We start from the raw sequence: 26,386 nt of genomic DNA on the forward strand, positions 1-26,386 counted from the left end.
AAAAAATTTAATAAAAAAAAACATTCTAAAAGAGTACATTCATTGTCTGGTAATAAAGTTTATTGCAGATTTTGTTAAAAAAAACAAAACAAAAAAATTAGAAAGACTATTAAACAGGAAGTATACAATCTTGTGGATTATGATCATGTTTATAATATTCACAGAGAAGGTCAGTATAAAGCAGGTATGAAAAGAGTGACCTAAAGAAGTGCAAAGCATCTGGAGTAAAAAAAAACAGCTCTACTTTAGAGCTAATTAGTTGTGTGTTTGGCATTAAAAATTCTGCTCGTATATGTCAGTTAAAATGAGAGAGAGGGTAAAACGGATATTGAAGTAAAACATACAGATACGCTGTGGTGTAAATATGTGATGTAGCGTTTAGAGGTGATACATGAAAGGATGGCACTGTTTGTTATTTGTCTTGAAGCTAAAAGCTCGACTGTCTGAGAACTAATTAGAATTAGATTATTTTTCTGATATGGATTCAGTTAAAGGCAGCCTTTAAATATTATAATTCACTGAAATCTGTACAAATGGTTATTTGTAGAGAGCATCTGCAAAAGCAGAAGCTGGAGTGGGTGAAGATTAAAAAAGAAAGGTGTATTAAAAGCTTTCTGTACACCTGAGGTCCTTGTTTTGCTCAAAAATGTAAACAGGTATAGTCAGTGCATGTTTTGGAATTCCTTTACTTACATCTGTTCCTCCATAAATATAGTTAATCATGAGCCTTATTTAAGGTCATGTTAGAGAATGGGTCAGGACACAGAGGTCAAAGCTGGGTTTGGTGTTTTACTTTTCTTCTTTCTAGCACTCTGGCCCAATTGGCTGTTGGGGCCAGATGCATCTATAGCCACATCAATCTGGTGATCTGGGCGGAGCCACTGCAGGAGAAGCAGGAAGAGGAAGTCTATTACAGCAAAAAAGGAGAAAATGGAGCCTGCCACAGCACCACAATGAGAGCCCAGTTTGTCCAATCGTGCAGAGAGCGGTAAAACTGGCTCCTTGCACACCCGGTTATACACCTAAAAAAAAGAGTTACACGAAGATGTTTAAAGTCCTAATCAAGTATTTACTTTCATAATAAAATTACTCCAAGAAATTATTTTTTCATTCAAGCATGATACTAAACTCACCTTTTCTGTGCGTTCAGCAATGTTTCTCCAGGTGTACAGGGTTTGAACCTTGCGGTGGATGGTAGTAGGAGATGCCACATTTCCTGAACGTATTCTATTAATTACAGTTTCTAAGCTGTCACACAATGAACGAAATGTTGGTTCACACAAAGTCACCAACTCATCAGGCAGGACCTCAGGTATACCTCCAACTCGAGTGCTTACCACCTACACATACACAGAGCAAAGGTTACCATTTAGAACTTAAATCTATTAGTACATGTTATTATCATATTAAAAACATCCTACATAGTTCAACCTTTAAAACAAGAAAAATGAAATGTTGACCAGTCAACAAACTGTCTACAACTCATATGTACCTATATAAATTATACTGTGCATACTGTCATGTGCTGTATGCCACACAGTATCATGCTGCACAGTTTAAGTCAACATAAAGTAGCATTTGCAACCTACTGTATTTTTCTTTCATAATGTGACATATTTCTGAGTGAAACTGTATATTCAATGAGAACAAAATGTAGGATGGGACATGTAGGATGGAAATGTATCCATCTGGGATTGACTGGATTGAGAAAAGTGGGTTTTTAATACCATAATGGAGCCAGCCCTGAATGCAAGTTTGTAGTTTGTGACCAAGTTCACCCTCAAGAGCATCTTGGCATATCCCAATGATGGTGCTTCTGTTTCAAATCTTTACAAACCTTTACTACATTAAAGCTGCACTACGAAAGATTTCTTTGGTTACAATGAACAAAAATCAATTATTGACTGAGTACATAAAAAGGCAACCCTGACCATGTCTTATTCTGACCTTGATTTTTATTTTGAGCTGTTGTGTCGGATTTGGCACAAAATCGCAGGCTTACATCATTCATCCTTACGGGTTTTCATCATGTCCGTAAGATCAGAAACGTGTGAGAAAGCTGGGAAAGCTATGGCGGTTCAGTCAATCACAGTTCAAGACAGCAGCGGCAGGGCATCAGTGTCTGGCTGGGTGTTTAATTGTTAACTGTTTGCAAAGTTGTTTATTTGCTATAACGCTTGGATATGTTGTCTAGTAGGACTGCTGAAGCTTATATTGGTTGTCATGCTTTAATGAATCAAACATTACTGGGGGGATATTGTGTTTACCAGTCACGATGTCTTTAGTAGGCTACGTTTACTTATATTCATGACATCATGACTTATAACATTGCTGCAATGTCAAGTTTCCCTAAGTGTGTATGCCTCTGTTTTCTCATTTCTTTCACCCCAGTTGCAGAAATGCATAAGTTGTTACTTTCCATTGCCCTTTTAAGTAGATAGCGTTTAAACAGAGTGGACAATTTCATCTAAAAGACACTACAGGTACAATATATTTCCCAATTAATATATACACTAGCCTGTCTGGCACCAAAAATCATGCCACGATCAAAATCACTGAGATCACATTTTTCCCCCATTCTGATGGTTGATGTGAACAATAAATGAAGATCCTGACCCGTATCTGCATGATCTTATGCACTGCAATGCCACACGATTGGCTGGTTAGATAACTGCATGAATAAGTAGGTGTACAGGTGTTCCTAATGAAGTGCTCAGTGAGCATAATTGTTCTATTGCATATTATTTTCATGACTTATTTTCTAAAATATATTTCATCCCCATCATTACTGAATCCTCCTTTTGTGCTTTTAAATTACAGTCTTGTTGCTTGCTTGTTGACCTACTATTTAGTATTACAGTTTACTTGCATTGTTCACTGAGACTGCAGATTGTAATATAAAAAATAAAGTGTTTTTAACTGAACTTATCAGCCATATCACGAGTTTCACCTCTTAAATTGAGGCTTAGTACACTACAACCATTAATGTGCAATGGAATAATCATATTACAATATGTAAATAAGTTTTTTTATATTCCTCAAAGCTAGTAATACCTTGGTTATAAATGTTTAAATGAATGACATAATATTAAATGTGTTGTAAGCAATCATTTTTATGGAAAGGTATGCAATCATTTTGCACGTTCTCATAACATTGTAGTTACAGCGAATTATTGAGACGTAATGCCATTTTTTATGCCATGCTGTTCGTAGCAGTTGTCAGCTGAGGGCACTATTTGCTGCTGGTATTTATTTTTTTTGACAACCGCTTCTGCTTGATATCGGTCTCAAAGCTAATTTGGTATCTTTGGAGTGCAGGAATTTGGAAAGAGGGGGCGTGGCTAATCCAATGGCTCATCTTGTGGAGATTATAGAATGGCCAAAATAACTAACAGCACCTTAAACATGAAAATAGCATATTATGACTCCAGCTCTGCTGGTGAATATCTCACAGGCAAAGCAGATAACCTCAAAACATGAGATTCATCCGTGCAGAAGAGCAGTGCCGAAACACAACTGACATAAAGGGGCAGATTCACTAAGAATGAACTTTGCCCGCTAAAAGCGCTGGTTATTTGCATGCACTAACTGTGCTCGTTTTAGCGCCTACTTTCATTTGGTGGTAATAGGTAATATGTAAATTTTTTGTAGTTTTTGTAAATGAAGCGCAATCTTTAATGTACCTAACTTATATAGAAAGGAGGTGTGTTTGTGCGGAAAGGAATGACAATGACTTCATTTAAATATTGAAAACGCAGTGCAATTTCAATGCTGACTGCGCCCGCTAAATGTGATTGAGGGTGGTTAGTGAATAGGACGCAGGTAATTGCGCTGGAATACCAAAAAAGTGGCGCAACTGTTTAGTGAATCTGCCCCGAAATGTTCCTCCGCGAATTACAATTTTAGGTTTTAATCACAGATGCCGCTAGAGAGCACAAATTTCCATAGTGCCGCTTTAACATTAACACAGTCATTTAATTCCAGTTAACAGTAGCCTAAATAGCTATTTGGCCATTGGTTAACATTTACCAAAAGCCCACACACCATTGATGATATCAGCTGAAAAGGAAAGTTACTGCAGAGGCAAAACAAGTAAATACATTCTGATTAAAGATTCTGAAGATTTTTTGGAATAAAATGCACTCATCTCCATGCACATTAAGACCAGGAACTTGTATTAAGATTAAATCATTCCCATTCCCAGTCCCAGTGTGACTGTTTCCAAACAGGCTTCCCAACCACTACCACCACCCCTTCTGTCCCACTCCACATCTTCCATTGTTCATAGAAAAAACACATACCTGCAAGCCACAACTGGCTCCTTCCACTATGGCCATACAAAATGCCTCAGTGAGAGAGGTGTTGAGAAAGATATGAGCCTGAACAAGAACATCCCTCACATCTTTATGATCCAGAGCTCCCAGCAGGTGGACCCTTCATATACATGAATCCAGATCATGAAATCACAGACAGTAAAAAGAAAGCATACACAAACAAACTTTTTTCAGACCCATTGGCCTTCATACCTGTCATGAAGGTGATATTTCTCTCTAACTTCTTCCAAAACAATTCTTTTGGGTCCCTCTCCACCAATCAAAAAGCAGAGATCTGGGTGCTTTCCACATAGTTCAGGAATGATTCCACTTAGTAAATCAATCCCTGCAAATTAAACAGCCTACAAATTTCTCACAACCTGAAAATATCATTGCATCATTCTGTAATACAAATAAACACACTACACTCTACCTAACCTTTCTATAAACCAGACGACTAATGACTACTATGGTGATCTTGATGTTGTCACGATGACAGGGGTCAGGGGTGAAGTCAATGGGGTCCACAGCATTGGGGATGACAGAGACAATCTCAGGGTCAAGGGCGGCCGCAGTACAGTGTTCTCTTTACTAGTGTAAGACACACACACAATGTGATTGGTATCGCATAAAGAGACGGTCAACAACTTATTGGTCAGTACAGAGCTGAGGTCTGCGAATCCAAAGAGAGAGTGATCTGTGAATACTCTGTTGAGTCCCATGGTCTTGGCATGGAACAGAGCATCATGGGCCACTGCGGAGAAGGAGTTGTGGGCGTGCACGATTGTGATGCGTTTACGCACAAACACACACCTAACTAGCGGCAAACTGTGGAAGCAGGTAGTGGCAGTGGACTGATTATACATGACCTGGAAGGAAGAGACAACAGAAAGAGTGATCAGTTTGATAGTAAAAAGGTAATAAATGAGGGATGCTAATTCTTAAAGAGGCCATATAACTAGAAAAAAAAAGTTTGTACCATGAAAACATACATTTAACTTTCAGAAATCAAAACATTCTGCCCAGTCCAAATAGACCAAATAATGAAACTAAGCCGCAAAATGTCTCATTCTGAAACATGTGACTTTCTGATGTCAAATAAATGCATATATGAAAAAAAGGAAAAATAAAATGATACAAAATTTAATGAACGAGAATCCTACAAATAAACGTAACACATTAATAAACAAACCTGCAGTGGTAGGTAATACACCTTTAGTCCATTGGTTAGGTAGCGAATCCCACAGCGGTCTCCATATGCATGTGTTGCTATGACAACCTTTTGGCCCTTTTCAATGAGGCATTGTGAGAACTGGTAGATGTGACTCTCCACTCCACCACTGTTAGGGTAGAAAAAGTCTGATACCATACATATTCTGTGTTTCACACACCCCTCCGTTTCAGAGTGTGTGGTGGAGGAGTGGGTGTCCAGGGATGAAGGTGTTTTAGCTGCGTGAGTGTGACCTCTCCTCCTGTGGCCCATAGTCATGCAAAATCCTCAGTGCTCTCTTATAAAATAGGACAGATGCACCTGCAAAAAGGTATTAAATAGTGTTACAATGTGTCATGCTACCCTGATGACAAAATATGTTAATTAAATCTATGAACGGAATATCTGGCTTTATACATCAGTCACATAATTCTGATCTCAGCAACACAAACTTTTTATTTAAAATGGTAAAAAAATAAATAAATAAATAAAAAGTAGTCAAGACAACTTAAATATATATATTCCCTAATATTTTAGTATAAATATTAACCTAAAATCTTGATGCTCAATAAAAAAAGTCAAAGGACACATTATGTCAACTACCATACATGGATATAAGTGTTGCAGAATTATAGACAGTTTTTTGACGCCCTTTCATACTAAACCGTTCACTATAATTTACATAATACTGTAAAGAATTAATGACAGGAATATAAATGTTACAAATTTAAAGCACTTTATTTATATTAATATTACGTGACATTATCGCATAATGTACGTTACATTTAAGTTATAAATCAACTTAAAAAGATGCTGAAAACACTTCCCTAGTCAATCACTGGATGCTAAAATATGAGATGAAACCCTGAACAAACAAATATTCCACACATGTGCTTGATCTGGGCAAATCTTTAGTACGTTTGAAATTCATTATTACCTCGTGTAGCATTACATTAATATCTCAAAATATTATTTTATTAGGCTACCATAATCAGACCATCTGCTTCATTGATGGGTTAAGAGCTATTTTTCTTCATGGTCATGCATATGAAGATACTGCCCTCTAGAGGAGTGGATGTCACATGATTTGCGACAACATCGAGGAAGGTATGGGTAGACTTGTATCAAATCAAAAGCTTTATCACATGCATAACAACAGAGCACATGTCAGTAACTGCTGGCAATGGAATGCAAAAATAGCAATTAGGAGTTAACAGTTAAAATTATATTACTGAGTGAGTTTTAAAATTACATTTTACAGAGGAAAAATATTTTTTTTTTAAAAAAGAGCAAAATAATTATTGAAATCCCCAAGACAAAGTAAACCTGGAGATATTGGAATTTAAAGAAAGTCATGGAAATTAATAAATTCTTGGTTATAGAAATATCTGTAATGAATAGGGCCTATACGTTTTTTTTTTTTTTAATTAATGCGCTGCTCCTTTATATTTCATCAGCTACAGTAGATACTGCTATTTGTAAGTGCTTGTTTATAGTACTAAAACTTGCTCATAATCTCTCCAGCATGATAAATCAACTATTACGTTTGAATGACTTTCCAGAAGAGGAAAAAAATAGAGTGTGGTGGATTAAGATGCCAAATTTATTGTCACTCTCCGCAGCTGTAATCGAACCCGCCTCGCAGCTGTGGTAATTAGTTTTTTTTTAAACTAATTCCAGGGTAATATAACACAAAGCATAATGTTATAAATTTACACTCAATATTTAAAAAAATTATAATATTAAAAAAAATTGCGAGATATACGCTGCTAAATAAGGCTGAAACGCGTCATCACAGTCTGTGGAAAAATTTCTTTTTATTTTATTTTATTAAATCCACTTTTTAAACAAACATATTCATTTTTAACAAAAGAGAATCCAATACAGAATTTAAACACTAGAGGGAGCTTAATACCAATCTACATAAAAATGTTTATAAATGTTCACTCTTTTGATTGCCTTTTGTTTCAAGGAATAACGGATTGAGTCAATATAATGTTCCATTTCCTTTCCTTTTTTTTTTTTTTTTTTTTTTTTTTGAAGAAATTTTACATTTGTGAATATGATATTTTGCCAATAAAAGAAAAAGATTTATAATATGTACGACCATCTTTGTCGTTTTGTTTCTTTAGAAGACCAAACAATACATGTTTCCATAATAAAACGAATTGAGCATCAATACACTTGACAATAAAATCTCACATTTTGCCAAAAAAAAAAAAAAAAAAAAAAAAAACCTTTACAAATGGGTAGTGCCAAAATAAATGAATCACAGTTTCAATGCAGCTGTCACAAAAAGCACAGCTTATATTAATACTATCTTTAAATTTGACAAGATAATATTTTGCTGTGTAAATCCTATGTATGAGTTTAAATGATACTTCCTTAACTTTGTTTGTAATTAGAAACTGATTAGGTATGAGCCAAGCCTTTTCTTCACAGACCGTGATGACGCGTTTCTGCCTTATTTAGCAGCGTAAATTTCGCTATATATATATATATAGATATATATATAGATATATAGATAGATAGATAGATAGATAGATAGATAGATAGATAGATAGATTATAATTTTTTTTTTTTAATATTGAGTGTCAATTTATAACATTATGCTTATAGTTATATTACCCAGGAATTAGTTTTAAAAACTAATTACCACAGCTGCGAGGGGGTTTCGATTATAGCTGCTGAGAGAGTGACAGTAAATTGGGCCTCTTCTCCCATTTTACTGTCTTAATCCACAGCTCTCTATTTTTTTTCCTCTTCTGGAAAGTCATTCAAACGTTTTTATTTTGGTCTTGGGGCAAATGGGTAAGTGAAAATAATATTTGCTGTGATCTCCCGTTCACCGCTGGCTGTGTCTCGTTTCGAAGGCTGTGCGCTAGGTAGGACGCGTCCTTTGAAGGCTGCAGTATACTGTGAGTGTCCTCCTTTAAATAAGCCTCGTTTAAACGAGACGGCCTTCGTAAGACAAACGGAAACGGAACATGGTTGCTATGACAGCACGCCACTCTTTAACAAGCGCGAGCGCTTTGAGTGAGAAGGGAACAAATTCCCTCTGGAAGGGACTGTATGAGGTACATTTTAGGAGAGTTATAATGATGTAAAGAGAGAAAAAAAATAGATTTTACAGGTGTACTTTTAGTTTAATACTTTATTTTAATTATATATTCATATAATTATACATATTATATACTCTGTACCCATCTACTGAGGTACTTCAACTTGGGAATTAACATTCCTTGTGTTTGAACATCATATTTACGGGCAAATTGGCGTCATTTTTTTAGACATTTCCTTTTAAGCAAATAATTGTGGGTTGTGAGTGCCCATGAAGGATACACCTCATGCATCCTCCGAATTCCCGTGAAAGAAGGTCACATTCGAAGGCTGCATTCGGAGTGTCCTACTCGCTTTTCTGAAACGAGACAGCCTCAATGACGTATGTGGCTGACACATGCGACCTCTGAAGGACGCAGCCTTCCATAGGAGACAGAGCCGCTGTCTAAGTTTACCCTGCAAACGTTAACTTCCACATTCCAAAGCCCGGAGTGTGAAAAAGGTCTTTATACCACAGGTCTGTTGAATTCTTGATTCTGATTGGTTCACGGATGTTCTAAGGCATAGACATACACTATATTGCCAAAAGTATTCGCTCATCTGCCTTTAGACACATATGAACTTAAGTGACATCCCATTCTTAATCCATAGGGTTTAATATGACGTCGGCCCACCCTTTGCAGCTATAACAGCTTCAACTCTTCTGGGAAGGCTTTCCACAAGGTTTAGGAGTGTGTTTATGGGAATTTTTGACCATTCTTCCAGAAGCGCATTTGTGAGGTCAGACACTGATGTTGGTTGCTCTAATTCATCCCAAAGGTGCTCTATCGGCTTGAGGCCAGGACTCTGTGCAGGCCAGTTAAGTTCTTCCACACCAAACTCGCTTTTCCATGTCTTTATGGACCTTGCTTTGTGCACTGGTGCGCAGTCATGTTGGAACAGGAAGGGGCCATCCCCAAATCTCTTGGTATGCTGAAGTATTCAGAGTTCCTTTCACTGGAACTAAGGGGCCAAGCCCAGCTCCTGAAAAACAACCCCACACCATAATCCCCCCTCCACCAAACTTCACAGTTGGCACAATGCAGTCAGACAAGTACCGTTCTCCTGGCAACCGCCAAACCCAGACTCGTCCATCAGATTGCCAGATGGAGAAGTGTGATTCGTCACTCCAGAGTACGCGTCTCCACTGCTCTAGAGTCCAGTGGCGGTGTGCTTTACACCACTGCATCCGACGCTTTGCATTGCACTTGGTGATGTATGGCTTGGATGCAGCTGCTTAGCCATGGAAACCCATTCCATGAAGCTCTCTACGCACTGTTCTTGAGTTAATCTGAAGGCCACATGAACTTTGGAGGTCTGTAGCGATTGACCCTGCAGAAAGTTGGCGACCTCTGCGCACTATGCGCCTCAGCATCCGCTGACCCCGCTCTGTCATTTTACGTGGCCTACCACTTCGTGGCTGAGTTGCTGTCATTCCCAATCGCTTCCACTTTGTTATAATACCACTGACAGTTGACTGTGGAATATTTAGTAGCGAGGAAATTTCACGACTGGACTTGTTGCACAGGTGGCATCCTATCACAGTACCACGCTGGAATTCACTGAGCTCCTGAGAGCGGCCCATTCTTTCACAAATGTTTGTAGAAGCAGTCTGCATGCCTAGGTGCTTCATTTTATACACCTGTGGCCATGGAAGTGATTGGAACACCTGAATTCAATTATTTGGATGGGTGAGCGAATACTTTTGGCAATATAGTGTATGTGTGTGCTTATTTTTCAAGGAAACGCACGGCTATAAATTAGTTCCAGGCCTGTTTGGTTCCATATCGCTTCGCCAAATTATTTCAGTTATTTCAAAGTGCCCTACAGACTACCACAACAAAATAACCAATTAAAAGTCATTGGTTAAAGTAAATCATTTAAGAACGTCAAAACAATGTCTAAAATATCCTACATTTATTTCAGTTTCAGTTAAAAAGAGCCCTCGCCCTCCCTCATCTCCCCTGCACTTACAAACGCTCACACACACACACACACACACACACACACACACACACACACACACACACACACACATACCTTCGCACTCGCACACACATACGCTCGCATACATACACACACACACACACTCGCGCACACACATACGTTCGCACACACACACACACAAACTTTTTACTCCAATGCCGAAAAGCAGCACATCCTCCGTTGCTAGTTCTAACGTGACGTTTTCGAATTAGCTACGAAAGCTTGAGCTGTATCAAAGCTAGATACACTTGATCAATACAACAGTTTATATATTATCTGAAATATCTGTGGGAAAGACCCTTGTGCTCCCCCTCTCACACACACACTCCCACACAGGTGGACATACATTATACCCCTAAGGCACACACTTAAGGCCCAAACATACTCTGAGAGAAAAACAGAGCCATCATGTCAGCGCACTCCTGCATTGCAGTGGGGATGAAAAAGTTATTAAGGTTTACAATGGGAATTTGGTGACACGCGTCTTGGCGATTTTGAAACAATGATACTTCTGACCAGAGCTGCAACAAAAAAAGGTACTCCCAGAGGCGAGATGTCTCATTTTCGGAGTTTATCTCTTTCGATCCCTCACAAACGCACTACATTATCAGAGCAAGCCTCTGTTGCTAGTTCTAACATGATGTTTTCGAATGAGCAAGGAAGGCTTGAGCTGTAGTAAAGACGCTGAATCTGTGGCGAAAGAAAGTAGTTCCTCTCATAAAAGCGTTTTAGGGACGAAAACCAGAAGATGTCTTGAGATAAAACCTTGAATGATGTCTTAAGGTGTGGTAACCGTGGTATAAACAGAATAATTGACTCTATGGGATTACTTTTATGCCAGTTGTTTTGAACGTAACTTTTCGAAAAACAAATAAAAATATAACCTGAGAATGAATAAAAGCAAATGGAAACTGAAAAAATAAATTCAAAGGCAAAATTTACACTTAGTCTTCAAATAAACTGCATACTTTGTTAATGAAATTATTTGCTAGTATCACTTGACATTTGGCCATAGTATGGGGTCATCTGATATTATTAAAGAGATCATACTGCCTTCTGTTGTTGTGGTGGTGATACTGCTATGGAGTGGTGTGGCCTCCTTCTCAATATGAGGTGTTGATGTGATGGAAGTACCTGGTGTTGTGGTACTGCTGATGGCACTGCTGGATGTGTGAATTGGTATGTCCTCTTCATGAGCAGAGCAGGGGGCTGCAGTGGAAGTTGATGGAACTGCTAAATAATTAAAATAAATAATTATATAAATTCAGACATTCATATATCAGATACATTTATCATAAATATTCTCATTCAGCATGAATATTCTCATTGTAACAAAATTAGGTAAAATCATTTTTGAGAGCAGGCCATATGAATTCACATTCAATGTATGTGCTTGTCTGTGGTGTTGTAAAGACTTCAGTAATGCTCTTAAAGAGGGAAAAGAAAGCATGGAGCATTTAAGCTACAATCTTTCCGTAACAATCAAACATTTTTGTTACATACAGTTTAGGTCCAAAAGCTGGCAATGCCATCTCACAACCACTGTTTTCATGAAAAATAAATGATCTAATCCATAGCAGAAGTTGCTAATCTAAACTTGACAGAAAAATTAACTAGTTATGATGTAAAAAAAAAAACAAACAAAAAAAACTCTCTTCTATGTGTGCTTCTCTCTCTTTCTGTATTTATGTAACACCATATGAGAAATAGTGCTCTTGCAATTCAGATCACATAATTTAGAGGAAAATGCTGAATGACAATCCAATCTTTTCTAAAGAAATGTGAAGTAAACACATGAGAATCCACAAAATGGTCTCTAAATGCACACATATTGGACTACAACTTCTAATGGACTTTGTTTACTGAAGCCTCGCAATGACAGAAAGACGAGAGCTTAATCGCTTTAATGGGCATGTATGTCTTTATTACATGTTTATGTCCGTAACACTCGTTTTGATTTTGCATGGAAGATGTGTACTCATAATATATATTTTATGTAACATATACATATGATATAAACATTTCTATCATAAAACAATGGCGAAATATCAAATCTGGAGTTTACGCCTTTCTAATGATGTATAGTTTGTCGCGATAAAATAAGAATTGTATGGCGAATATGTAAACAATACCGATCGTGACTCGCGCGGCCGTTGGCGATCTTTTCATGAGAAGGGATAATTCAGTAAACATTGCAGATTCTGTACCAGTCAGCACTGTCATGCTTCTACTTTCCCTCCTTTTTCTTTTTTCCTCTTCTGACTCCCAGACTGGTACGTCAGAATCAGACATCCTCTTAATGATGCCTGCATCCCACTCTTACTTGAATTCATAGCTAAAGGGATGGGGGCCCCTCTAGAGAGGTTTTTGAAAATTTCATTCTATTCTGCTAAGCATTGCCAATCATTGGTTTCAAGTGTCGATGAAGTGAACTACTGTAATTGCCACCCACGGGAACCCCCTCCCAGCTTTGGGCCCCAGGCAATTGCCTGGCTTGCCTGTCCCGTAGCTCCGCCTCTGTATATAGTACTTAGAATCGGACCGCAGGATTAGAATTGCATGTGCAAATTGCGTTCAACAGCAAGTTTGCGGGTGCGTTTGCGCAGTTGCCTGATCTGCATAATTTATTTTGTAAATCAGGTGCTAAACAAGCGCAGAAAGTGCGTGCAAAAAACAGGCACTTTTACCATGAGCAATTCATTCTTAGTGAATCTGCCCCTGAATGACAATCTAAACTTTTCTAAAGAAATTTGAAGTAAACATGAGTATCCATAAAATTGTCTCTAAATGCACACATGTTTGGACTACAACTTCTAATGGACGTTGTTTGCTAAAGCCTCGCAATGACAAAGAGATGAGAGCTCGCTTTAATTGGAATGTGTGTCTTTATTACATGTTTGTGTCCGTAACTCTCATTATGATTTTGCATGTCAGATGTGTACTCCTGATGTAAATTAAGGAATTACTCTCACTGTAACATCATAATACAGTGGTGAAAAATCAAAGCTGGAGATTATGCCTTTCTAATGATGTAGCTATATTTTGTCATGATTGAATAAGAATTGTTTGGAGAATAACATGCAGTGAATGTAAACAATACTCATTACGACTTGCGCGGCCTTTGTCAACTTTTTCGTGAGAAGGGTCAATTCAGTAAATATTACAGATTCTGTACCAGTCAGCACTCTGATGCTTCTTCTTCTCCTCTTTCTTTTTTCCTCTTCTGACTCCCAGATTAGTACATCAGATGTCATCTTCTTGATGCCTGCATCCCGCTCTTATTTGAATTCGATCATAGCTATAGGAATTAGGGCCCCCTAAGGTTTTTTCCCCCGAAAATGTCATTCTAGTCTTCTAAGCACTGCCAATCATTAGCTGCTTTTCCACTATCGGGCCAGTGCGGCCAGGGCCATAAACTGATCATCCGCGGTCAGTAGCCTCGGATCATGAGCTGCAAGACCAAAATCGCTCTGCATTCCCACCATCGGACCAAAAGCCCAGCAGTGAAACCCACCTTTAATACGCCGCCCTGCTGCAAACGTCACACTCCCCGCCCATTTCACAAGTCAAAACAAACACGCATGTTATCTAGTTATCTAGAATATCAAGTTTGTATTGTATGGAAACATTAGCTAGCTAGCAAGATAATTTAACGCTGACAACTCACCAACCTTAACTGCAATGGTGTCCCAAGTGGTCTCTCCACTAACAGCAGGACGATGTCCCAGCACACTGTCCGTGATCTCGAACCATGGAAAATTCTTCCTTTGGGCACCACTTTGTCCATTGTGCATCTTAACGGATTTGTAATGTGTCCGCAATTTTTTTCGCTGAGATGCAGGTGCGTGACGTCACACAAATATCTCGGCACCCAGAGATGTACAAAGTTAGTGATAAACCTTCACTTTTATTAAATGATATTGATCAATGAGTCAAAGTTCCTACATTACAATATATTAAAGCTTGTTTAACAAATGTTGGCAGAGACAACGCAGTAAATAAAACTCTCTTTTGAAGTATTTGTTTCTCAAAATAATCAATCATTTGCGTTCAGAAGAACTTCATTTGTTGACTGGAGTCGTGTGGATTATTTTGATGCACCCTAAAAGTGAAAAGTAAAAGCTAACCAAAGTAAAAAGTGCATGGTTTTAAAAGTACTGAAGTATCAAAGGTAAAACCAAAAACTGTAAATTCAAATAAATTAATCTTATAAAAAGTGACCCATCCAAATTATCTCTTTTTAAACCAAATAAGTGAGTCTCAGAAAGTGCAGTACAATAAGAAAAGCTTGAGTTGCAAATGGATAAGGACTAGAGGTATGCAACCCAACCCGGGCCTGACGGGACGGGACTGGTCGGGTTCGGGCTTAAAATATGACAGTATCGTTCAGGCCGGTTAGGGTCAGGCCGCACTGTCTAAGGTACAGGTTGGGTTTCATTTTAAGGCCCGTGCAGACCTCTAATAAGATATAAGTATGGGGCTTTTTTTTCTTTCTTTTTGTTTTTTTTTCTTCTCAGAAAATAAGCTATAGTTTATGGAATTGAGCATGAATATGGTAGATAGCTTGGTGCAGTTTGAGATCAGTTCTGTTACTTTTGATAAAAAACAGGAACATTTGATATATAAATATATATATATATATACCAACTGTATCTATATAGCATAAACCAAAAACTTCATTAGTAAAACCACATTCAGTTGAGTGCAAATACTTTGGAAGCGCGTTTAGGCTAAGTTCAAACCTTGTTCTCTAAATTTCTGCATAAAGATGGAGAAATGCACTGCGGATCAGACTCCATGAGTACACGTTGGGTGTCTGTGCTCGTGTGGCTATTTGTCAAGCATACTGGACTTTTGCGTTTTGTCTTTTGAGATTGTGGTGTTTGTAATGGTAAATGTCAATATATTGGTGTGGTATCTGTACTTTTACTTAGGTATGGAACTTCAGTACTTTTTCCACCAATGCACGCTCCTTTTCTCTATATACAAAGACATAGTTGGCTGCTGGAATGTTCAATGGACATATGCGCTGCATATATGTTGTTCCACTCAGCTCCCTTTTTGCAAATAATGAAACAAGCTTTTTAATCAGGATAACGAGTATCGAGAGGGTCTCATGCAGATTGTATTGGAGTATAAAGTATACATATAGCTTAGAAATGTAGTGAAGTAAAAGTTACATTAAATTAAAATATTAAAAAAGGTATTCATGTATTTGTACTTAACACAACTGTGAGTGTCTGTTCTTCTAAATTTCTTTGTATTTCACAGGAAAAAAATATAGGTTTGGAACTACACAATAGTGAGGAAATAATGACAGAAATTTTAGTTACTGGTAAACAATTATTTTATCTGACAAAATAAAATATGCACTAACTCTGATCAGATTAGCTACTGTAAGTGTAAAAAACTACATTTTTGTCCACGTACTTGAGGTCCAGTCTGTCCAGTCTGCATTTTTTCTTTTGTTTCAGTGATGTGGCAAACACATTTTTAAAAAAACTGTGTAGGGTAGAGGAGACAAGTGCAAACAACAGCAAAGGTCACAGACTTGAAATGGTGGTAGCAGTTGGATGTGAGTCATTTACAGAAACACAGAGTGATGTGTCAGCCTGCAGTTTCACTTTCTGCTTTTAGGGCGTAGTCTGATTGTGGTATGCTGTAAAAACAAAAACAACTCTTCTTTCGACTGCAGTGACAGTCAAAGATATATTGAACACAAATGCTCTCATTGGATTATGGTGAAAAAGGAACATGGCATTTGCAGTAAACACTGGTAAACATTTTTGAACTTTTATAGCTTATATTTGAAGTGCTAGTGACATTGAAGCATAATTATTTCTGTACATTTTTCTCAGATTTTCTTTTGTAAGGTAAGAATGTGTAATAATGCAATGTTTTCCTTAGTGCAGCTTTCCTTATATACCTCTTAATGTGTTAATAAAAGGCAGCTTTGTTGACACGGATATGTCTAACCAAGTTTTGTTTTATTGTTTAGAGAATTGCAGTAGTGTGACTGTGGCAATAGCAGCACTGTTTCAATTTCTGTACATTATATGTGCAGCTTATCAATTCACAAAGATTTTCTATCACTTTTGCAGAAGACCAAAGCACTAGAATTACCTTAAGTGAAGGCAGTCTCGTGGAGCCATACAGAAAGAAGACTGTCACTAGTTCGTTTCCATTTATAAAACCAGGTCTAAAGGTTGAGCCACTGCAGGTAATGACATTATAACATTCTTTACAGACAGTTCCTTCTTCTGCAGACATTTTCTTTATTATAAACATTAGCATTGTGTGGGTATTCCTAAAAAGAAAAAAATTCCAAGTTGATGGGTTGCACTTCAAATATAGCAAAAAACCCCAAACCCTATTTTGTAGTAAATACAAATCAATGATAGATGACAGATGACAGATGTTTCCTTGTTGTTGTTGTTGTTGTTGTTGTTGTTTGTTTTTATCTAGAACAGTTTTTTCTTATGCAGACAGTTTTAACTATTAACATAAGCATTGTGTGGGATAATGTACAGCAGCTTGGTATTTACAGGAATTTGTTTTAGAGGGAAGTGAAATCTAATTTTATGACCCTGCTTTTCCTCATTTAGGACTTGGTTAAAATAATAAAACAAATTGAGAAGGTCTATCACCAGGTAAACATATGCAATAAGTGTAAATTATTATTATTTTAGCCACTTGTGTCCAATAAAAAAATGAAATATAAAAATATATATGCAGGGATTTAAAAAATGTGTGGCTGGAGATAAAGACAATTTATCTTTGAATGAGTCCAAGTACAACATCAGAGAACTGGCTGCTGAACTGGACAGACTGGTACAGGTAAAATATAAGTTGTCATTATTTTGAGTTTAATTTTTTTAGTAACAGAATAACATTTCAAATCATATGCATTATTGTGATCTGAACCTGTGAAACCCACAGATCAAGAAGTTCTCCCTGATGTCTGGAAATATGAAAAATAAAGGATCTCAAGAGGAACAGCAATATTATATTCTGCAATGGGCTGAAGAGCTAGAAAACTTACAGAGAAAACAAACAGATACATCATCACAGGATGAGGTTTGGTTTTCACAAGTGATTAGTTTCACTGCAACAGTTTTGAAAAACAATTCTACATTTATTCTAATAAAAAACGTGGACAAGTGGGAAATAAAGCTTTGGATTCAAACCTTCATTTAACCCTACTTTTCAGAAGTGTTTGTTTACTTTTAATTTTTTTGTTCCTCTTTCTCTTTTGGCTGCTGTAGAGACCACAGACATTTTCTGAGAAGAGCATATCAGATACTGAAATGAAACTAAAACAGACTAAAAAACATTTGTCTCGGTTGACTTGGAAACTTAAAGATATGAAACAGGTATTTTTATATGTTATGAGAGATAAGCTATGTTTCTGTCACGCAAAGGCTGTGGAACAGGTAATTGCAGTATAGGGCCATTGCCGTGACCTATTTTGGCATGTGTCCAATGTAAAAGATGTTTGTGTTTTTCAAAGAGAAACATTCCAAACCATTTGTTTTCTACCACCAATTGAATAAAAGAAGTTAAAGGAAGACTTCAGTGAATACAAGCAATTCAGTGACAAATGATAGCAGTTTTCTTTGGAATTACACAAAGAAACATTTATAAGTAGCTTAAGTCTGTCTCAGCCCGACCTATTCAAAATGCTTTCCACAGTCCATGCGGTCATGCACAAAATGAAATTATTTCCAAAATATCTCATGAATCTCTTTCTGTTGGTTTACTTTTGTCCATCTAGAACTCAGTGTGTCCAAAGGGAGAATGTAGAGAAACACTGAGGGACCTCCACAAACAGTGGAGGCAGGGAGAGTCCAGTATACTTCCAGTAATGGACTGGATGATGAAGACTGTACTACAGCCAGAAAGCTCTGAGGTAAAGGCCAAAGCAACCATAATAATGATACATTGAGATAATAATCTAGCTGATGCCTTAATGTTTTAAATTTTATATATGAGATTTTAGGTAATGTTCAAACCTTTTAATAAATATAACAAGTAATAAATGTTAAGACTCATTTATGTGTATATGATCAGAGAAACATTCTTATATTTAGATTATTTTAATTTAACACATTGTATTAAAAAAATTCTATTTTTATATGTATTTCACACTAAAAATATCACACAATCACATGTCATGAACCCTCCTTATTTTCTTTATTAATCCTTATGGGTTGCAATAGTTTAAAAGGTAGAACTTTTTAAGTGGGTATTTCTGATAACAGTTTTCTCTTTTGAATGGAAGGATTTCGTCCCCAGAGAGTGGGTGAAAAATAAACAGAAATCTAAAAATATAGGTGAGGTTTTGCTTTGGTCTTTAAATGATTTATTATTTATAAGATAATTATTATAGAGATTGCATTCAAATGTATATGTAAAGTTATCTTAAATAGTTGTTTTCTTATTTGTAGTTGGATTACGCATTTCTAACGCAGGTATTTTCTTTCGTTTTACTGACTTTCATAATTGTATGGTTTTACATTTAAATACTTTTTAAATTGTTGGGTAAAAATAGAAAAGAATATAATAGATGTTGATCACTTTTCAGTCAGGTTTAATCCAATTTTACTTTTATTTTTGCAGTTTGGCATTGGATCACAAAGTCAAAAGGTCTTAGCTCAATCTATCTATCTATCTATCTATCTATCTATCTATCTATCTATCTATCTATCTATCTGTCTTTCTGTCTGTCTGTCTGTCTGTCTATCGATCTATTTATCTATCTATATGTATATATATATATATATATATATATATATATATATATATATATATATATATATATATATATATAAACATATATATATATATATAACTGGGGCTTTCATAATCAAGTTCCAGATTTTAATACATTTTCCTTTTTGTTCTTGTAGCTGTTATAATTTTGGATCCAAACACAGCCAACCCAGATCTCCTCATCTCAAAGAATGGAAAATCTGTGAGAGCAAAAAATTATGGCGAGCATTGGAAAGATTTCCAAAGAAACCATACAAAATTTGATGGTTGGACTTGTGTTCAAGCTAAAGTGGGATATAACACAGGTAGTCATTACTGGGAGGTAGATATAAGGAAGAAATGTGAATGGCGGTTGGGAGTCGTAAAGGAATCAGCCCCTCGCAATGGTTTTGTCACTATGAACACAAAAACAGGGTTCTGGAATCTGCGCCTGCAACTGGGAACTTTGATTGCTCTAACTGAGCCAGTCACTAAACTGAACATGCCAACACCTCATAAAATAGGGGTTTATCTGGACATAGAGGAGGGCCAGGTCTCCTTTTATGATGCAGAGAAAAGGAGACATATTTACACATTTAACACAGAGTTTAGTGGGACTGAAACCATTTATCCAATGTTTGGCACCATTGAGACAGACAGAGAGTTGGTGATTTCATAAAATATATTTCCTAATAATATGTGACACAATTACACAGCATGGCCATTACACAGCATGGGAGGGGGGTTACTAGATTGTAACTGGGCTCAATTTCAAAACAAAAAAATTGTCAGTGTAAATATTATGTAGATAAAAAGTGAATCTTTAAATTTGTATAAGTTTTGTTTAAACACAATCCTGCTACCATAAAATACCTTTCTAATAATAATTTTACATCAGTGTATAATATATTATTGTATAATTAAAAATGCTTAAAAAAACAAATATGTGCAAGTGTGACTTTTTTATATCATATGTTTTATTTTGGTCTTTTTTATGTATTCTATTGTGATATATCAGATTTCTGTATGGGTTTAACCTGGAAAAATGTATGGAAGCCCTGAACCGCAAGGTGAAAAATAAAATTCACTAGTTGAATTTATTTAGCCGTCTTAGTGCCTACCTATACGACAGCATTTTAGTGCCACATTTGTTTTTTGATCTAAGATTTCGATAATTTTTTGAGAATAAATTCAAAATTTCCCGTTACATTATAAGTACGAGAATAAAGTTGTAACGTTATGGGAAGTCATAATATTTTGAGAAAAAAGTAAAAATTCATAGCATTATGAAATTAAAGTCATAATATTTTGAGTATTAATCGTAAAGAAAGTAATATCAAAGTTATGTGGTGGACAACAGCAAAGAGTAGTGTCTGGTTCTTTGGATACAGTAAACGCCACTAACCATGGAGATAGCATTGGCTATGCAACTTTGTTGTCAAGTTAGCAGAGCTGAATTTGTGGGAAGTTTTTGTGAGTTCTCTGTTAATGAAGGAGGTGTGTATTAGTACAGGAGTTTTCAACCTGTGGGCTCCTGTCAAAGGAGGCGCGTGATACACTAAAGAAAAGCAAAAAATAACTGGAACTGCTGTGAATTATATAGGTCCATTTCAAGACATTGTATGTGGTAACATCCCCTCAGTTATAGTATTGTTTTGAGAGCAAATACCAAGAAAAAAGCAGAACAAGAACGAGCCGTGCAGGACTGCATGAATGTCTGTCTGGTTCTTTCTCCTGAATAAATTAAATTTCCTACATAACCACTGCAGTGTACGGATACTTCTAATAAATCTGTGCTGATGCACCAAAAGACCAAGGATTTCTTTAAGGCTAAATCCTGTCCTAAATAATGATTTAACTAAATCCTCCACATCCATTTCTTGCATTAATGAAGCTGCTGGCTTGGTGTCCGTTCTATCATTGGGATAATGATGAGTTGTTTAATATTGCTTTTTTTCTCTTTAAATATTTTTACTTTATTCACGCAATATACTCATAATGCTACAACTTTATTCTAATAAATTTGACTTTATTCTCAAAATATTACGACTTTAAACACATAATGCTAAGACTTTATTCTTGAAACTTTATGACTTGAAGTCCCTCTCCAGTCACTGGTTTAACCCACAAAAAATCATCAAATTTACATATTAAATTTTTGTTTTCCATGAAAATAACCCCTTCATGCCTTCAAATGGCTTAGATATAACTCTACACCTTTACCCATCTGTTTTGGGATAAAATTTTCAAAACAGTTCTCTAGAAAATGACTATTGCAAACCCGAGTTTTCTCTGGAAGTTTTGCTGGGATATTAAGATTTTTCCAAATAAACTGCACCCATTTATCTCGGATTTTCAGATCCTTTGGTGACACATGAAGGCTCACCATTTGTCCTTTTGCAATTTTGCATCTGAAAACAGAAAATGTATTGCAAAATACAGATATGTAACTATACCTGGCTTCTCCAGATACCCCTTACTTTGCCATAGCATATGCTATTGATATGGAAAGCCCCACCCCGCAAGTTGACAAGACTGGTTCCTTAGGTTTGTGACATATGAAACCCTGGCTGTCTGAATCCATGTTTTTGAGATTGCCTCTGGTAAACTGCAGTTCCAAGGCAAAAATGCTCAACCATGGCGTTAACTGCTGATTTTACTCATGATATGCCTTCTAGCATATAAAAAAAAACAACATATGGACATGTAAACAAGGTTAAAAACTTGATTTTCACTGGAGGGGGACTTTAATTCTCATAAAAGGCATGATATAAAATTAATCTCAAAACATTTTGACGTTACTCTCACAATACTATGACTTTATTCTCAATATTGTATTTTTATTTTATTTACTGGACATGGCACTAAAACAGCATCATGCTAGGAAGGCACATAGGAAGCTAAGTCAACTAAAAAAATTTATTTTTACCTTGTGGTTCAGGGCTTCCGTACTAATGGAACTGAAGTATGAAAAACCTTAGATGGCAATCTGCCTCATAATTTTAAAAGTCCACCATACGCCAATCAGTTTTAATCACCGTTCTACATTAATGCCCATACTCTGCATTCATTTAAATGTAATCGTACATTTTCTCTGTCTTTAGAATGGGCAGAAATTAGGACATGACCTGTAGATAAAGTTAACCATTATATTTAACCTTCCAATAAAAATCCTTCCCAATGACAGTTTCAACAAATTTTGCTAAATTGCTGGCAAGTGACCATGGTATAAACTTGATAGTTCACGGTTAGGTGTGTGCTAGGCTTCACGTGTGCTTGCCTCCATGTCATGCATTAAAATAGTTTAACACACACCTAGCCTTGGAGTGTAAAGTAATTGAGTTAAAATACTGAAGTATTATACTTCATTTTTAGGGATTTATACTTTTGAGTGCAATTTAAACAGAATACTTATTCTTTTACTTAACTACATTTCCAAAGACAAAATAGTACTTTTTACTCTGTACAAATTTATTTAAATTGAAAAGTACTTATTACACTTTTGTCTTACTGGACTGAAGCTACTTTTTCACTGACCAGAGGTCAGTAACTTCAAATGGAGTGTAGCACAGCAGCTGTGTGGATGTGACAAGACAGGAGAGGAATGAGGATCTAAATGCAGCCTTTTTAATAAAATAAAAGGTAAACCAGGTAACTCAGAACATAATGGAACAAAGCACAGCATATACAGATGAAGACTGACGAAGAAACCAGGGGAAAACAAGGGCTTAAATACACAAGGGAAAACAAGGGAATGAGGAACACCTGGGGAAACAATCAGGGGAAAACCAATCATGCAAAGAAATTACAAAGAACTACAAAACTAACAGGAAACAGGAACAGGGAACTAAACCAGAATTTCAACATAAAAGTCAAAATAAACAACAGGGAATATGTGACAGTGGAGTTCCAACCATCTGGAGAGGCTGAGAATCTGAGCTTCAGATATGTTAAAATATTTGTTTGACCTCCTGAATGAATGTGATGTATTCTATCAAAAGTGAGAAACACTGATGGTTTTTGTCCTAAATTATATTCTAAACGCCTGCTACTTCTACAGATTGGATAGTTAGTCAGAAATGGTCATTCACGTTGCAAATATACATATATTATAAAAACAAAAGGCTTTTGTAATTAAAAGTGTACATGTAATTTATTTCAACATTTGTCTTCATATTTAAACCATATCTATGAATTTTTACTCCCTATTTGCTGAATTATTATTATTGTTGTTGTTGTTGGCAATTATTAATTATAATACTAACTATAAAACCAGCAATGATAATAATGATAATACAATTTTTATTAAATTCTTCCATCTTGCCGACCATGTGGAGAGTCTCATGGTAGATCCTACCCAATGGGGGAGGAGTTACTACAAACATGGAGACTGTGGCAGAGGGGCTCTGCCCAAGGAAGACGCAGTTTGCCAACAGGGAAACGAATTAGCGGAAGATATACATCGCATGGGGTTACCTTACAGGGAACTGCCACATGCGGAGCACCTACCCCAGAACAGGGCTCTTAGTTAGCACATGTACTGGGCCAGCAGTGAGTCTCTCTGAAAACTCGACTGCTACAGGGCTCAGAGGAAGTCAACCAGGGAACATAGTTTGTGAACACTACTGGGAATTAATGGTGCACGTCTTCAGCTAAGAAGAGGTGAAAGGTGCTATGTGCAAGCGATACACCCGGCTCGCTATCCCAGGCTTATCCACTTGTATTGCATGCCACTACCTGGGACGAAACCGGTTCCACCTGGAGGTTGTAGAACCTTGCAAAGGTGTTGGGTGTTGCCCAGCCCGCTGCTCTGCAAATGTCTGTTAGAGAGGCACCCCTGGCCAGGGCCCAGGAGGCCGCTACACCCCTGGTAGAATGGGCTCCTAGCCCTACCGGGGGCGGCACATCCTGGGCATGATATGCCATAGCTATGGCGTCAATGAGGCAGTGGGCGATCCTCTGCTTGGAGACAGTGCTTCCTTTCTGCTGTGGCTGCCATATGCCCCAGGAGCCTCTGAAAAAGTTTCAGTGGAACCGCTGTTTTCTGTTTGAATGCCTTCAAACAGGCCAGCACCGACCGGGCACGCTCATTCGTGAGGCGCGCTGTCAAAGAGACTGAGTCCAACTCCAAACCGAGGATAGAGATGCTCTGAACCGGGAGGAGCTTGCTCTTTTCTCAGTTGACCCGAAGTCCTAGTCAGATGAGGTGTGAGAGCACCAAGTCCCTGTGTGCGCACAACATGTCCTGAGAGTGAGCTAAGATTAGACAGTCATCGAGATAGTTGAGAATGTGAATGCCCACTTCCCTTAACGGGGCAAGGGCTGCCTCTGCGACCTTTGTAAAGACACGAGGAGACAAGGACAGGCCGAAAGAGAGGACCTTGTTCTGATACGCCTGACCCTCGAATGCAAACCGCAGGAAGGGTCTGTGTCGAAGTAGAATCAAGATGTGGAAGACCGCAACGTGACCTTCGTCGCTCGGAGAGCGAGGTCGGTCGCCGAGCGCAGTTCCTGCATCAGATCTGGGGCGGAACTACCCTCGTGCAGTTCTTTTAGCGCCTTGGCTTGGTGGACCTGCAGGAGAGCCATGGCGTGCAGGGCAGAGGCGGCTTGTCCAGCAGCGCTATAGGCTTTAGCCGTCAGGAACGACGTGAACCTACAGGGCTTGGACGGGAGCTTTGGGCGTCCATGCCAGGTGGCGGCGCTCTGCGGGCATAGGTGCACCGCGAGCGCCTTATCCACCAGGGGAATCGCCGTATAGCCCCTGGCCGCCCCGCCATCGAGGGTAGTGAGGGCGGGGGAACTGAGAAATCGGGACCGGCAGTAAAAGGTGCCCCCCATGATTTCATCAGCTCCTCGTGCTCTTCCGGGAAGAAAGGCACTGAAGCGGGGCGTGGCTGCTTTGAGCGGCGCCGTGAGCCCAGGAACCAATCATCGAGCCACGAGGGTTCAGGGGAGAGCGGAGGGTTCCACACTAGCCCGACGCTCGCGGCAGCCCGGAAAAGCATGTCCATCATCTCTGCATCAGCCTGTGACTGGGCAATGGTCCCCAAAGGGGGGAGCCCAGCTGAGGCTTCTGCATCCGACTGGACAAGCCCGCTCTCCAATGCTGCGCTCGAGAGCTCATCATCTTCGCGGGCTCTGAACAAGAGGCCAGACTCACCATGAGACGAGCCGGTGGACTCATCTGGAAGCCCGACTGGGGCAGACAAGCGTGCTGGGGAATGGGAGGTCCGCGGGGGGTTACCCGGCGGAGGTGATCCCATTGGGGTCGAGAAGTTGAAGTTTCATCCCCCAGATTCTGAATTAGCAGGGAGTAAAACACTAAAACACTGGGCTCTCTCAGGTGGAAGTGACCAATGAGCCAAATGTCTGAGACCGAAAGCATAATAATAAAATAAAATCTTGGGTAGGCTTAGCCCACCTTTGTCAATCGGCCTATGTAACTTACTGAAATGTAATTTGGGACGGTTACCATTCCAAATGAAGGACTTCGCTATGCTATCAAATTGCTTGAAATAAGAGAGGGGGACATCTACAGGGAGAGACTGCAACAAGTAATTTAATTTTGGAATACAATTTATTTAATAACATTAACTTTCCCAATCATAGATAAATGTAAGGAAGCCCACCTGTCCACATCGCTCGAAAACCGTTTTATTAAGGGGTCAAAATTAACTCTATCTAAATCAGACAATTTTACTGGGAATAAGATGCCCAAATACTTAATGCCTTGTTTGGGCCACTGGAAAGCACCCGGCTGGAAAGCCATTTCTGAGCAGTACGCTGTCAGAGCCAAAGCTTCGGATTTAGACCAAATGACTTTATATCATGAAAATTTAGAAAAGGAATTAATAATTCTGTGGAGGCAAGGCATAGATCTAGTGGGGTCAGAGATGAATAATAAAATATCATCTGTGTATAGCAAAAGTTTATGCACCATACCTCCCGCCACCACCCCTGGAAAATCATCTTCCCTTCTTATCATGGCTGCTAATGGTTCCAGGGCAAAACAGAACAATAATGC

At 38.0% G+C, this 26,386-nt stretch overlaps 1 protein-coding gene and 1 pseudogene across 1 annotated transcript; one reads left to right on the forward strand and one right to left on the reverse strand.

The window, feature by feature from the left end:
* Positions 1 to 44: 44 nt before the first annotated feature.
* LOC127447667 (phosphatidylinositol N-acetylglucosaminyltransferase subunit A-like) lies at positions 45 to 16,068 on the reverse strand (annotated as a pseudogene).
* Positions 16,069 to 16,223: 155 nt separating this feature from the next.
* si:dkey-18p12.4 (SPRY_PRY_C-I_1 domain-containing protein) lies at positions 16,224 to 20,304 on the forward strand. Its single transcript, XM_051709630.1, has 11 exons — positions 16,224 to 16,384; positions 16,710 to 16,828; positions 17,214 to 17,258; positions 17,344 to 17,445; positions 17,548 to 17,685; positions 17,874 to 17,981; positions 18,383 to 18,517; positions 18,890 to 18,941; positions 19,056 to 19,079; positions 19,228 to 19,254; positions 19,518 to 20,304. Exons 1-11 carry the CDS (start codon positions 16,363 to 16,365, stop codon positions 20,036 to 20,038), a joined length of 1,293 nt encoding a protein of 430 aa, XP_051565590.1. The 5' UTR covers positions 16,224 to 16,362; the 3' UTR covers positions 20,039 to 20,304.
* The last annotated feature ends 6,082 nt before the right edge of the window (positions 20,305 to 26,386 follow it).

This window comes from Myxocyprinus asiaticus, chromosome 10, assembly GCF_019703515.2.
Source record: "Myxocyprinus asiaticus isolate MX2 ecotype Aquarium Trade chromosome 10, UBuf_Myxa_2, whole genome shotgun sequence".
Classification (NCBI taxonomy): Eukaryota; Metazoa; Chordata; class Actinopteri; order Cypriniformes; family Catostomidae; genus Myxocyprinus; species Myxocyprinus asiaticus.

What these genes read in the sequence shown, in the direction of transcription:
- si:dkey-18p12.4 (XM_051709630.1), top strand. Translation starts at nt 16,363, where the DNA reads ATGGCATTTGCAGTAAACACTG. An exon ending in AACTGGACAGACTGGTACAG is followed by an intron (nt 17,446 to 17,547) that starts GTAAAATATAAG and finishes TGAAACCCACAG; the next exon opens with ATCAAGAAGTTCTCCCTGAT. An exon ending in ATACATCATCACAGGATGAG is followed by an intron (nt 17,686 to 17,873) that starts GTTTGGTTTTCA and finishes TGGCTGCTGTAG; the next exon opens with AGACCACAGACATTTTCTGA.